Source organism: Gobius niger, assembly GCF_951799975.1.
Source record: "Gobius niger genome assembly, chromosome: 18".
In the NCBI taxonomy this organism is placed as follows: domain Eukaryota; kingdom Metazoa; phylum Chordata; class Actinopteri; order Gobiiformes; family Gobiidae; genus Gobius; species Gobius niger.
This window is the reverse complement of record NC_136869.1, coordinates 23,499,596-23,514,956: the sequence shown is the minus strand read 5'-3', so window position 1 is coordinate 23,514,956 and position 15,361 is coordinate 23,499,596. Positions and strand designations below refer to the sequence as shown.

Sequence of the window (15,361 nt, the reverse complement as noted above, 5' to 3'; positions counted from 1 at the left end):
TTGGGCTTGTTAACACGCTGTGAATTATCATGTGCTCGGTGTAAGGCACTATGTCATTCTTCTACTGGGCAAAAGCGATACAGGTGATAAATTAGCCGCGCTGGAACACGCTAGCTTTGTAAATAAAGCGCCTTTCGGTTTGCTTTAACTGTGGTTTTAGGGAGTTTTCTTCGCAGGGAGGATGTTTACAGTAGTTCTCCCAGTGTAAGTGTTAGCGGATGGATGCTAGCTAAAGACAAGCGCGCTCTCTGAAATAGCGCGTGTTTAAGATCTTGCGCCGATTTGCCAAAACAAGTGGATTCCTGTCCAGATGTGTGCTGGAGAGGATTCGAACCATGAGGGAGGAATTATAATAAATCTTACGAAGGAACTTTACTGAGTGAACCTTGATCGGGATCTGCTTTTTTGGAAAGATACTTGGACAGACTTCTGGCGGACTATACATATACTAAGCACACACAAATATAGTCAGAATGAGGTCCGTGTGAATGTTTTGTCTCTTCTCACAAAAGCAAATGAAGCAGACTGTCCAGTAGAAGCTAGTTACCATGTAGCATGAAGCTAACGTTAGCATCATGGGTTGTATTCAGAGCCACCTTAACCAATGGGCTAGCAGGGGCTGGAGCCCAGGGGCCTACCATAGTCAAGGGCCTATCAGAATTTTATGTGCACCATGCATTTTTTTATGTGGGGTGAAATCTCAATAATATGTGGGGTGAAATCTCAATAATATGTGGGGTGAAATCTCAATAATATGTGGGGTGAAATCTCAATAATATGTGGGGTGAAATCTCAATAATATGTGGGGTGAAATCTCAATAATATGTGGGGTGAAATCTCAATAATATGTGGGGTGAAATCTCAATAATATGTGGGGTGAAATCTCAATAATATGTGGGGTGAAATCTCAATAATAGCGCACATTTGACCTTTTACTGACTCGGTGGCGTTATGGGCGCAGCATGGCACCTTTGCTTTCCCTCACAGTGGCCTCTATGACGCACCAGGATCAATTGTTTTTAGGGGTTCGTACCAGAAACGGGCCACAAACCACAAAACAATTGAAGCAAAGGTGCCATGCTGCACCCATAACGCCACCAAGTCAGTAAGAGGTCAAATACACGCAAATGTCAAGACTTTTTTTTTTCACATAAAAAGGGATACATGTAGGATTAGCAGGGTTAGGGTTTTTGTGGGATTTAGGGTTTGTTAGGGTTATAGGTTAGGTTTGGGGTTTGTGCAGAGGGGGTACATTAAGGCGGGCCTGGTTGTATTCTCCGTTTTTTTCTGTATTTACGGGCTGTTGAGCCACTTTGCTCTCCATGTCTTTGTAGCGATTAATCATTTACAATAGTGGTGGAGTAATGGGTGAAAGAGGAGTTCTTTTCCGCCTTTGTTTTCCCTGTAGTAACTTTGGACGTGACCATTTTTACTCAAGAAAATAACGTCACTTTAAAATTATTTTACTCAAGCACAAGTAATAAGAAGCTGCTCAAACTGAAGTAGAAGTAAAAAAAAGAAAAAAAGAATCACTTGGACAAATGTAACGTGAGTACTGTGAGGGCCGAGAAACTGTTCAAGTCTGATTTATGTTTCAGCACTGACACAAATGATGAGACACAAAACCTGTAATGACGTGAACATCCTGATACTTCCAAATGAAATGCCATGAAAATATGTAAAAATAAACTTCAATGAACGAGGAAGACGAAACACAAATGACATATTTTTTATACGGTTTGTCAACACAAAGCTTTTAGATCCTTTGTGATATTACTGTGATATTGTGATATTACTCAATTAGATATAAAAGTACTGCATGATTAAACGGCTGAGGGCTACCCGCCTCTGGTCCTAGGGTTGCCAAGTATGTTAATTATGCTGTAATTCTTAATAAAAACAAACCCTATTATGTCAGACAGATACTGAAATCCAAGGCCATCAGTGCTTCCCTCTCTGTGACAGAGAGAGAAGAGACAGAGGCGATATAATTAGTTAAATACACCTTGTAAATCTGCTGGATTTGGGCTGGTTTGCACGCCTTAGGCCAGGGTCTTAACCATAGTCAGTTGCCTTCATTGAAATGAACATTGCACAGTGACCACACCCTCACAGATTTGGCAGATACTTGAATTACAGAGTGTAATGTGAAGGTTTGACCCATCTTTCCTTCTTACAGCCTTAATAATCCCATAAAAGTAAAAAGGCAAAGCAAACATGTCTCAAGGCGTTTTAGATGGTCCCAGAAGCCCCCTCTCCGCGGCCGCGCTCTGGGAACCACAGGTTGAACCACAAGATAAACACCGTCTCCGGCTCCAGCACAGCCCTTTCATTCATCGCCGCGGTGACGCTCCCCTTCCTCTGCTGCCCATACGTCTGCCGATCTTATTATGAGGCCAGTGGAAATCAATGGGCCGAGACGCATTTGGGGGCCCATCTGCTTGTCATATCACTCATCAGTCTGCTATTCGGGCGCTGTCATTGGAGGACAGCGGCGAGCGGCGCCGTTGATTGATCTGGCTCTTCGTACAGATCGCTGATCAATGTCCGTGGGTGGGGCCATGGATCTCCCCCCCCCCCCCTTCCCCGTTTTCTCCGCTCTCTCTGCCGCCGTGATGTATGTGACGTTTCCGGCGAGGTGCAGGGGATGAGTGACACGAGCCGCCGGGGAGGCAGGCCCGACCGGAGGCTGGGAGAGGGTCACCCACACGGGGCTTTGACACACAACTTCCCTCTGAGTCAGGACTTTTGGGACGATATCTAACAGCAAAATGTTCAGGCGGGTTTCTGGGTTCAGCAGCAAATGAAATCACATGCTTTTTAACGCCGTGTTAATGTCTGAACACAATATTTTGAACGGCACAAATGTTAAAACTATGTGTATATCATTTCTAAAGATTTGTTCCAACAGAAGAAGGATGAAGAATGATGGAAAATGTTTCTATGTAAGAGCAAAATGGACACAATGGGAAACATTGAGGCTAAATGTTGTATAAAACAGACAGAAAATAAACAGACATTTTCACCCAAACAAAATGTGTTTTAGATCATAATTTGGGATATTTTTGATCAACTCCTGGAGTAAAAAAAGTTGAGCATGTCACTATTTCCAAAGACATTTACATTTCAGGCCTGTTGGAATCTAAATGAAAGCTTTTTAATGACATTTCAGACCTTAATTTAAGCACAATTCCAATGACATCTAATTCAAGAAATGTTGTAAATATTAAAAACACAATAAATATAGAAACTAAAAATGATTTGTACTCAAACATATGAAGCCTGTTTTGGGTTTTTTGTTGAGGTTAGATTATTACACGTCGTCTTTTCCCACTTTTAGCTAAGTGGGTTAGTCAGTCAGCAGGAGACGTATAGAAAATCAATGACTCCCACACTGCCTTCAGGGAAACACGGCTTTGACCTGTTATTGGCACCTCACCTCACGAGTCTCTAACTTGATATAAATAGTCAATACCAGCGTCTAAATTACAGGAATTAATGTTAAAATGTAATTCTAACACCTTTTACATCCTATTTTTCCGTCAGCAAACAACACCTTTAATTGAGATTTGATTATGTTCGCTTCTTTAAAACCCCTGCACTTGACTTCTTCTTATCGTCGAGTGAGTTCTTGTCAGAGTTGAGGACGTGGTACCTGATGGCGCCGGCCGACAGGTGTCCGTAGGAGCCGCTGGTGGACGAGCTGGAGCGCGAGTGGTTGAGGATGTTGACCAGGGAGAGGGAGTTGGGCGAGTTGCGGATGGTCTGCAGGTCGAAGCTGTGCTCGGAGAGGGGCGAGATGGGCAGCGGCCGCTTCCTGCTGGGCCGTGATGGCAGCCGCGGACTGGGGAAGCGGGAGTCTGACGAGAGGGGAGCAGAGCAGAAGGGGGACAGTGTTAGAATCACAGAGTTGCACTTTACAGCCGGGCCTGATTCGCCGGGACAAAGGGAGCAGAGACGCCATGTTACTGTTTGAATGGGATTTTTGCATTTCTTTAGGAATCGCTATTTCATGTTTTACTCATACACGGTTGATATTTAGGTTTTCTCTCAAGCGTTAATGCTTTGGAAGTTATTATTTGTAGAGATGGAGAAAGTAAATTAAATTAAGAGTTTTACTCGAGTAGTATTGTTGTAGAAATCCTGACGTTTACCCCTCTGCATTTGGAAGAGAAATATAATCTGTAGTGATGGGCGAGTGAAGCCTTGTAACACTTTGAGGCTTTCCTAGTAAAAAAGTGTCGTAGCTGCGAAGTCTCTGAGCTGTTTCATTCTGACCTCTGACCTCTTGTGGACAAACTTTACTATCGCGACTTCTCATAAACACGACTGAAGCAACACAATCATGTGGAAGAGAAGTTTCAAACAGACGTGTGGCAGGTTTAATATCTGCAGCCTGATATGGAGGTTTGAATGATCAAATCTTTGAGACACGATACACAACTCACAGAATGAAGCAGTTTTCGAGACAGTCACATGGCCAGGTGTTACTGAAAGAGGCTCCGACGCAGTGTGTCGAAGCATCTGCTTCAGGAAGAGCGATAAAAGCTCCGGAGCGCTCGAGTTTTTTGGCCATCACTAATAATCCGTTCTACTCCTCTACATTTCTGAAAAAGGCCCAAAGTAAGAAGTAAATTTGCCTAATAACGTACACTCCACAACAGAAGGTGGCGCTGTGCAGATGTACAGTCCGAAAACCACTGATTTACCACAAGGAAGAAGCTTTGTCCCCGTTGTGTAGCTGGAACTTGGATGCAATTTTCTTGTTTTTGAAACACTTTTGAAACTGATTTGCTCTTTCTACTTTTCTACAGCCAATACTTTAATGCTTTCACAATTTCACAGAGCAACTTTCACTTTTGTAAGAGCAACATTTGACCAGTAGTACCACCACGGATTATATGTTCAGAACAGAAGAGGAATAACCTGCTTTCTCCCCAAACCTCGTGAGAACTGAGTGTCGGTGCTTTCAGAGTAAGGCGGCCTCACTGTTGGGATCATTCCTGAGTGTGATTGAAACAGTGAAACAACAGTCATTACTACAACAAGGTTAAAAATCTCGCCTCAGCCTGACGCACCTCCTTTAACCCGCTGTACCCCTCACAGATGACACTTTCGTCAATCATCAGACAAAGCCGTCGCCTGAATGAAGCCTTCGCCTGTCACTTGACGCTCTGTTTGACAGAAAACATGCCTTTTATGTTGGAGAGATGGTAATATTTTCACCAAGTCCAATTCCACTTCTCATTCAAATGCAATCAGTGTTGACTGGAAATACTAAACGGAGGGGGAGTTTTGAAAAGGTAGAAAAGAAAAAGAGGGGGAAAAAAAGGCGGAAGGGGCGTACAAAGAGCCAGGGGTGGAGATTAGGAACATGACTTTTGTTTGGAACATTGTCTTTTCACGCCGGGATGTCACAAACAGAACGGCGGAGGAGAACAAGGGGAGGGGAAAAGAGACGCCGAGGGGATGTCGCGCTTTTGACACTTCGTGACTCAAGACTTGGAAATAAAAACATTCAGAGTTATTCCATAAAGGCTATAACAAAACCGCAAAAAAAAAAAAAGAAAAGAAAAAGAGGCCTGGATCACCCCCCCACCTCCACATTTCCGCCCCCCTCTCCATCCATCTCAATGCTCCATCTCTCGCTTTGACACATCCTGCGATTACGGAGCGCCGCATTCACATGGTAATCAGCGCGCGTGGTGAGTGCGAGGGAAAAGGGAGAAAAAGGTTCTGGCAGGAGCAGGCCGCGGGAGCTGAGGCGGCGCACACGGCAGCGCTTCGTTTACACTGTCATCGGGCGGAGAATGTGCAGCTCCAATCCGAAGGGACGGCGGCCAAATGCGGCGCTCATGGGCTCCTCACTGACAAATTGGATGTCTAATGTGTTCCTTAAAATAGTGAACGAGCTCTCGGGGGGAAAAAAATCTTGCACAGAAAAAAGTTTAGGGTTGTTCGAGTCCTCATCTGTTTTGGATTGTTGAGAGCAACTGGTGGGTCTGGACCTAAAAGTGGGCTGCAAGCCTGAGTACATTTCTTTCAATATTTATCTTCAATAAAAGTATAGACACAACAGAATATTGAAAAATGACTGTTGTTTTGAACATCATTTCAGCTTTATGAGTTTATTTTTATGTTTATTTGGCATTAAGAAATGTCATTGTTCTTTGGGTCGCAGTTTATCATCCCAGACTAATGGTGGGTCCTGACTAGAGATGCACAGATCCAGCTTTTTGCTTCCGATACTGGGGGTATCTGCCGATATCCTATATTATTATTATTATTAAGAGACTTATCAAGAGACTTTCTTAAAAGTGTCTTTCTCTGAGTGAAAAAGTACATGGTCCTCTTTACTTCATTGTGAGATCAATAAAATATTACCTTTTCTTGTCATGACGTTAAAGATTGATTATCAATTATATCTATTAATGAACAAATGGAAAAACTATCCTTTGGACAGGCTATTTTACATTAATATAAACAACTCACATGAAGTGATCCGATCATTACAACTTGTGCATTACAAATATCTTATATCACTTATTCTTTAACAACATTTCATAAACTAAAACACAAACACGTGGCTCCGGCTGTGGTTATTTTATTTTATTAGGCCACTTTAGGTATCTCTATCATAGTTTCTGACCCAGCATTGATTAGCTGCCGCTAGCTTTAGCATGCTGTTGCTAACCGCTGCATTTTGCACAGCAATCCAAATTCACTGAGGTTTAGTCGATGAAAGTTGTGTTTTTAAGACGTTGAGAGCCAAAACTGGTATCAGTTCAGCATCAGATATTTGCAGCCGTTACCCGATATCACATTTTTTCCAGTATCGGCTCCAATATCCGATACCAGTATCAGATTGGTGCATCCCAAGTCCTGATTCAATCCCAGACAGAAAGATGTCTACTGTACAAAAAAAAATGAACCGAAACATAAACATTGAATTTGGTTACACTATATAATATACAGCCAAAGTGCAAAGTATTTAAGGCACGAGTTGAAAAAATATCAAATAAAGCAATAATGCTGACATTTCCAAAATATTTTCACACAATTTCAACATGTTTTAATTTGGCCTACACGATTCTGGAAAAATATTTGTGATCGAAAATCTCAATCGTCCACTAAATGGGATATTTCTGTACTCAAACGGTCGACGTTTCAAACCCCATCCAGTTTCTCCTTCAAAAGGCATCAGGTCCCGTCAGGTTGTACAGTGGAAATTGGGATGATTTTTGAAACGTCGGCCGTCTAAAGTACAGAAATGTCCAGCTTTGTCCATTTAGTGTGCACTATTTCTGTTTGCGATTGACATTTGAGAGACTGAACTATAGGCATGTTTGAAACACAGTGAGGCCTTTGATCAATCATTCCGTCTTCCTTTACCCGTGTGTCCCGCTGTAGCATGTCTCTGTGCCTCTCTGTCCCACACGCTGGACCCGCTGATTGTGAGGGACAGCTTCCACTTTGGTGAATTAGGTGACGGGGCATTGTCGAGCAGCCGAGCCCCCACCGTCTCCCTCCCCTATCCCCGTCCCACCTCCCGGCCCAACCCTCGCGGGAGTGGTGTTTATTAATGCGCGGCCCAAATGATAAATCGGCCAACCGGGTAGAGCGGCGGAGAGGCACGGAGGCGGCGGGCGCGGTGTCCCTCTAATTTCCCCTTGATTTATGGACGGGCCGGATGCTTACACGCCGCGCCATTAATTCTCGCGGCCGGGGAGGGTTGTAAAAGACGGCGGCGGCCCCCGACTGATGGAGTTTTAGACGTGGGGGAAGTAAAAAGTGGGGCTGAACCCTCGCCGACTCACCTGAGGGGCCACCAGAGAGGGACGCGATCACAGGGGAGGCCCGCCGCGTGAGGCTGTCACACACGCTTTAATGCTGGACTGTGCTGCTGCTGCTGCCGCTCCGCGCAGACCAGAGGGAACTTTTATAGGTACATGTGTTTAGGTGCTGGAAGTTGATCTAGTTGTTGAAATCTTCTATAAGAGGTGCTTCGGGATGGGTTAGGAGTTAAGGGTGTGACACGAGTGCTGGCCTTAGCGTCGTGAGTTTACCTCTCGGCTCAGACAAGCTCTCAAATGAAATCTATCTGGAGAAAATCTGGAGAGGACCGGTAATAATGAACAAACCACCACTTCTTAAAAGAAACAAAAACTGGCATAAAGTTCGGCACATCTCAGCACAACCTTGGTCCCGGTCAAAAGTTTGGAAACACTTTTAATGTATTGGCTTTAGTTTATTTTCAAGCATACATTGTGTGATTCTCAGTGAAGACATGAAACTATGAATGAGCAGATGGGATTGTGTGGGAAACAAAATAGGGTCAAATGATTTTAAAATCCCTTTGTTCTTGGCTTTTTCTCCATGAGCTTCATCAGGTCCTTGTCCCTGAAATGGTTTAACGTTTGTGAAGTCCAAACCATTTCTGTGACGACATCGTGAAGCTCATTGAGAAAAAAAGTGCAAAGCAGGAATCAAAGCAAAAGGCGAAGAATTTATTTCACTTTTTTGGTTTAAAACACTTTCACAAACGAATGCCTTCAGTGAGAATCTACTGTATGTTCGACTCAATGTAAAAGTCTTGAAATAAAAGAAAAACCCATGCATAAAAAAGCATTTCCTAACTTTTGACCGGTACTGTGTATAGTTCTTGTGCTACTTCTATATCTTTTCTATTAAAACGCAGTAGACTGTTCCTCTCCCCTCTCTCCATTCATCAGCATGATGGGCGACCCCACACACCCATCACACAGTCCCTTCAGGAGGAGACTGTGGAGTCTCTGAGCCAGGTCCAACTGACTGAAGGACAGCTTCATCCACCTGGCAGTTAGGAAGCTGAACTCTCTTGCTGCAAGTGCATGACCCGAATGATCCCGTTTTCAAACTCTGAAAGCTGGAGGTATAATCTCTGATCTGCTGCCTAAGACTGCTCAGACTGAGACCGCGTTGAGAAGTGAACCAGGCGAACGACCAAAGAAAACACCTAAAGGCTCTAAACCGAACAGTGAACCGGGACGAGGGGGCTTAGCAACTTTCTCACACCTGGGACACAGTTCTGAAGAAGTCGGACTGCAGATGGCGCTGTCACACTGCTACTCCAAGCAGGAAGACAGAACCATCAAAGCAGCATCACGTCACACTTCTGAGGAACCTTCAACGTACCAAATAGCACGGTTTGGCCATGAGAACATGTTGTCATCGGCCGTCATACAGTTTTTCTTCCACATACTGGAACATTTGTTTTGTCCTCCTTTAGTATGTTGTAAATTGTATCAAAGTCATGAACCTGCAGGCCTAGTTCAGTGAAAGTGACGCTGAAGGTTGAAAAAAAGTGCTCATAAACTCGTTCCCGTGAAGAAGATGTTAGAAATGTGTTAGGGAAGTCATATATGAGTCTCGACCACAACTAAGACTTACATTTACTGGTTTGCCAGGTAAAGGGCCTTTAAATTTAAACCCTTGCCTAGTAAATCACTGTATTAAGGCACACAACAGCACACGCAGATGTTTTTCTATCACAAATGCAGTGTTTACGATGCAGATCTGTGGCGGCAAAAGAACTGTACTCATCTGCAAGGAAACACATTGATTTTCCCAATTCTGCATGCGCCCCATGTGTCAAAACCGGCCTCATACATGTACGTAACTCACTCTCTCCTGTTTTTAGGCAAGACAAAGTCCGGGTCTTCACTTACTGCAAGAAAAACAGGCTCAGCAGTCACTTATAAATCAGCCTCATTTAAGAGGCGATAAGCTGCGGCACAATACAAGTGGAGTCATAAAGAGCTCTAATAGTGAACCAAGTGTTGAGACGTATGATGCTATGGCACTAATTAGGCAGCAAGACGGGATACAATAGCCCATTAACGCGCAAATAGGCAGGACAGGCCCGTTGTTTCATTATGAAGGTAATTACTGTGATGGGGAAACCGACTAAAATAGCCACTACAGCCCGGATCATCAGTGACTCTTCACAGACTCGGCTTTTCCAACGCAGCTTTCAAGTGTTAATCCTTCTGCCGTGGACGGGGGGGGGGAAAAAAAAAGAAAAGAGTTGTAACGCGATGACTTATTACCAGCAATGATCACAGAGCGGAGCGTCTCCTCTTAAAAATGTGGCCCTAATTGTTTTGTTTCGACCGATTAATCTTAAAAAAAAGTGACAGAAGAAAAGGATGGCTCCAATGATGAATGGCGGGACGTTCCCATCTCCACTTAAGAGCAATTAATTTTCTAATACATGCTCAAGTTTGGCTGGTTTTAATGAGTTTGTTCATGGGCGAGAGAAGGGGGGGGGTGCCCGGTCTGTATTCTAATCAAAGGGAGCGGGGCGAGGCGCTGCAAACACCTCCAAGATTCAGCGCGCCTTTAATTTCCTATTTACACTTTAAAATAACTCATTAGCATAAGTCCCCAGCCCAACGCGTTAAGACAATAGCTCATTTAAATCATGTCGGAGCCCGGATACTTTGGTTAAGCTGCTGCTTGGTCTATATTTAGCAGAGATAGGGTGGTTACCGTAAAGGTGGTATTCCCAGCGGGCCCACCCATGCTCTAATGTCCCGCTGTTCATTTATAACAGGGCTGAAAACACAATAGACAATGCTGCGGTGGGTGTCCACTCACCTGCACCACTCAGTCCAAGCTTTTTCAATTGTACGGAGCAAGGCGGAGGACAAAAGAAGCATCGCCTTGTGCTTGGCTTGCACTTAAAAGTTTAAAGCCCGTACGGCTGGTCAGGCTGATTCCCCCCAATAGATTTCGTTAATGCAGTCATATTGTTCCTAAAATTAATTCATAGATTTCTGGGGTTTGATTATTTGTGATGATTATTTTTGGTTGACAGTTTTACAGAACTTTCCCTCACCGTCAATATCAATAAAAAGGCTTCTTCACTGATGCAAAACTTCCCACCTCGGCCTTTATCACATCAAACTGAGGAGTAATGAAACCTTGCACTTTAAGGCCTATCTTAAACAGCGCCCGAATTGATTCCTTTTATTTATAGAGATCATCATGTATGTTTTAGTAATGCTTTTAAGATGTTTGGTTTAGGTCTATTACAAGACAGGAGATAGGAGAGGACATATAGTCCCTTCTCCTCCACATTGAGACTTTTATTTCAGGTTTGCCATGTAAAACAAATTCAGTTTTTGTGCTTTTTTACTTCAAGAATGAAAGTGATTGTGTCATGATTTGTCTTTGTTCCTCTGTTTTTGTATGTTTTGTCTTTGATCTTGTCCTGTGTTTTATTTTAACGTGTGTTCTGTCCTTGTGATTTTGCTTTACTTCCCTGTTACCTGCCTGCCCCGCCCGGATGTGTTTCACCTGTGCCCTGTTTCCTCTTGTATTTATACCCCTGTGTTTCCCTTGTCCTTTGTCGCGTCATTGTCTACGTCAGCTCCGGTTTGTTTGAGTTTTTGGTTACTTCTGGATTTTGTTATTTTAGTTTTCGTCCGTCATTAAACATCACCAGTTTTGTTGCAGTCCTGCATTTTGGGTTTTCTTTTCTTCACACCACCACAAACCATGACAGATTGTAAACATACACTGTCTGACCAATAAAAAGGTGGTCTTCTGGATGTTCTGTTCTGATCTGGGGTCCCTGCTGTTGGTCAGGTCTAGGTTCAGCAAAAGAATGAGATCAGCTGACGACCTGGACATCCTGAATGACCGGGTTATTCCATCAATGGATTCACAGAGTAGATCTTAACCCTGTTGAGAATTTTTGGGATGTGCCGGAGAAGGTTTTGCACTGTGGTCACAGTCTCCCATCATCAATACAGAACAAGATCATGGTTAGAAATGAACACAACAATGGATCTTTGGACATTACAGAAGCTCATGGAAACAACGTCACAGTGAATGCTAAAGGCACTACGGTAAATATTAGAGCGTGTGGTCAGGCAGTGTATTTAAGCTCTTGGCTGGTCTCAGTCTCTTGATGTGTCTTGGAGGAACGTTTGGGACTAGATTGCTGTATTGAATACCTTTGACTGACAGTACTGTGCTGTAATACTGTAATACTGCACTGTGTGAGTGATGCACTGCGGCTGCACTCACTCTCCATGGCCTGCAGGTACTCCATGTGCAGGGCGCTGGCTCCGCTGGCCCCGGCTGTGGAGGCCACCGAGGGCAGGAGGTCGGCCGCGTAGGGGCTCCTGTGTCCCGCCAGCAGGGCCATCTGGTGGTAGTACTCCGCCGTGGTCAGGCCCGTGTGAGGAGCTGTGGGGGGGGAGAGAAGGGGAGAGAGGGGTCAGCGGCCGGCAGAGACGGATGAGCGGATAAAACAGGGCCGCGGGTAGAAATGATGAGGCGACGAGGGGAACATGACAGGCACCTGCGCCGCATTACGGCCCACATTCATTTAACACGGGACGATCATCAGCGCCGCGCAACAGTAACGAGCGCATTAGCAACACGGGCCGCTTTACGCACAACAGCTGCAAGGGGAGCGTCGCCTGAAGTGGGCGCCGCAGCGGGGATTAGCTTGTTCACAGCGCGCATTAGGCTTTGACTGATGCGTTCATTTACACCGGGGTGGAAGTAAACAACATGCTCACACTCTGGTAATTTGCCTGTTGGAGGAGAGTACAACTTTGTATGATTTTGTTTTTGCTCTCCGAGGTTATCACTCTTGGGGCTTGTCACAGTGAACCGAAAAAGCCCCATACCTGAAACTACCAGTCGTTTGTGCTGTAAAGGGAGTAGGTAATGAACCGGTCCATTCACACATTGGTTAAAGTCCTGGAAATACAGATCGAAGCGCTTCAGCAGTGGAAGAAGAAACAACCAAAGTGATCAGGATTACTCAAACCTGCGTCAAAGAAACAAAGCTCTACTTCAGTTTGTTTAGATAGCAATGTGAGGACCTGCGATGTGACAGAAAAGACGTCAACTGATCCTTTGTGTTGTCTTTTGTCACTTTAAAGTTTTAGAGTTGTACGAACAATCCTGGTTAAATAAAGGTCAATACAAATACAAATAATGGAACCAAGCATTTCGTTTTGTAAGATGACAGAAAGCTGTTGTTTGAGAGAGGACTGGCATATGAACTGCTAATTAATACAATACAAGAATCCTTTCAGAACATGTTTGTAAAGGACTAAACTACAGGGTTAGCAGCAGGGCTTGACATTAACACCCGCCAACCCACAAAACAGGGTAGATTTGGGCTATGGCGGGTAATGCGGTCTCCCTAACTAGTCATGGTGGCGAGTTAGACTGGTCATTCACTTTTATTACAGCGTCCACACAAACACAACGGGCAAGTCATATACATATTCCATTGAAGAGATTCTTGTATTACTAGTAGTTCATACTTAAAGTGCATATGACACATTAGACACAATTATATTTCAGATTTCGCTTTCTTTAGTTTGGCCATTTTTGTGATGTTTATAGTTTCACTTGTTAGACACAGACAGGAAGTGACATAGATAGAGGCAAACAATTTTCAACTGTTGCCATGCCGATAATGTTATGTCAATGGGAAATGAGTCAACCTGCTATAGATACAGACGGCATCACATTATAGAAGGGGGCGTGGCTTCGCCGAGAGGGAAAATAGAATCTTCTGGGAAACACCGTTTTTTCACAGTTTTTAGCCATTTTCAACTTATTTATCACATACAAATAAAGCAAAGTCTAAATCGGGTCCATATGGATGTTTATTCACAGCAAGTTGTTTAGTAGAAGCGAAAAAAACGGCAGTCGTAGCTAGAGCTAGCATTAGCACGATGCTTACATGTAGCATCATGTTAGAATTCTCCGTTATTTATGTATTTATGAGCTGTTGAACCACTTTGCTCCTCTCCGTGTCTTCATATCTTTATTTAGTAGACTATACTATAACTATACTATATATATACTATATACTATATTCATAATTCAGCGTTTGTTAAAGCAGTTTTTGAATAATTAGAGAAAGTTTAGATTTTTCTACAAATTGTTTTCCCAATTATGGAAAATTCCATAGATGCCATCTGTATCTATTGGACTTTACCTCTATCTATGTCACTTCCTGTCAGGAGCTTAAACATTCAAATAAAAATAACGTTTCTGCTCCACTGAAATAAAATAATAATTATGACATACAACAGATGTTTCCCATCGATATAAGTCATATTTTCAAAAGCATTAAAACCTGTCATATGCACTTTTTGGAGCTTTTAGCCATGTTGTTATGCTATTTCCTTATCAAAAACACCCCCAGAGTGGTTTGTGGCTTCATTCACGCAGCTCTCAGTAATCCTCCTGAATCCTGCTCTCTGAGGCTCCGCCCTCTCCTGGTGAACGACTGAGTGTTCAGTTGTGTCGTAACAGCGGAACAGAAGTGCTCGACGTCTGTAATGTAATGTCTTAATTCTATGCTTACGCCCTGATTTTAATTTGTAAACCACCCTTTTCATTATTTCTGTTGTAAGAAATAAATAAATATAGGAAAAGGAAAAAAAAAAAAGAAAGGATGTGCCCGAGGTGCTTCCAGGTCACCTGAGGCCAAAACAAACACATCCTCTGAGCGTCTGAACAGATCAGTCATGTTTGCGCTGCAGCTGAAGATGGAGCTCGTTATAACCTACTCTGGACACACCTGTTCTTCATCCTACCTAACGATCATGTCACGGATCATGGCTACGTGGACAGGAGTATATACAGTCTATGATTCAACCTTCCTAAAGAAGAGGCCACTCCCGTCAGAAGTTGTTTTTTTCTCTGGGATTCAGCGACTATCACCAAAATATTGTTTTTCTGTGACTGTCACTGATGGATGTTTGGTGAACCTTTGCCAGAATCAAAGTGGATTAACTTTTATAACCAACGCAAGTCCCATAATGTAAACAGCGATGGACCAGAGCGGTGAGTCAGTCCAAATGCGGGTTAGCATATTAGCATGTGTGTTAGCATATTAGCGTGTGTGTTAGCCATTTATGAAGCTGTGTTACAGATGTCAGCTCCTTATAACTGCATCGTGAAGTAACTTCACTTATTGTTGTTTATTTATATTACGGTAAAGTATGTGCGGAGAGAGGGGGCGGAGTTAACTGAATCGAAGCGTTGTGTCTTCCGGGTTTGAAAAATACCTCCAGAAAACACTTATATTTATCACAAAAATGAGTGCTCGATAGCGGTAGAGGTACAATCATTCATATAAATGCCTATACTTAACTTTGGAATGGCTAAAATAGCATGATACAGATCCTTTAAGTCTTCTCTCAAATGTTAAAGCTCCTATAGTTACATGTGCACTGCATGTGAGCTGAATATGGATTTTCTAACATAAATCACACTCAGATCACATTGTGCAGCCGTAATGTTGCAGCCCTGTCAGCAGAACACATCCCGACTG

General features: G+C 43.5%; 1 protein-coding gene across 2 annotated transcripts in view; it reads right to left on the bottom strand.

Annotated features, from left to right (window-relative positions):
* gli3 (GLI family zinc finger 3) overlaps nucleotides 1-15,361 on the bottom strand; it is a 132,121-nt gene that overhangs the window by 29,025 nt on the left and 87,735 nt on the right. For both annotated transcript variants that reach the window (XM_079575900.1, XM_079575901.1), the window contains exons 5-6: nucleotides 12,076-12,237; nucleotides 3,656-3,860 (exon numbers count right to left, since the gene is read on the bottom strand). In XM_079575900.1, coding sequence (XP_079432026.1) covers nucleotides 3,656-3,860; nucleotides 12,076-12,237 — 367 coding nt within the window. The remainder of the gene's footprint in view (nucleotides 1-3,655; nucleotides 3,861-12,075; nucleotides 12,238-15,361) is intronic.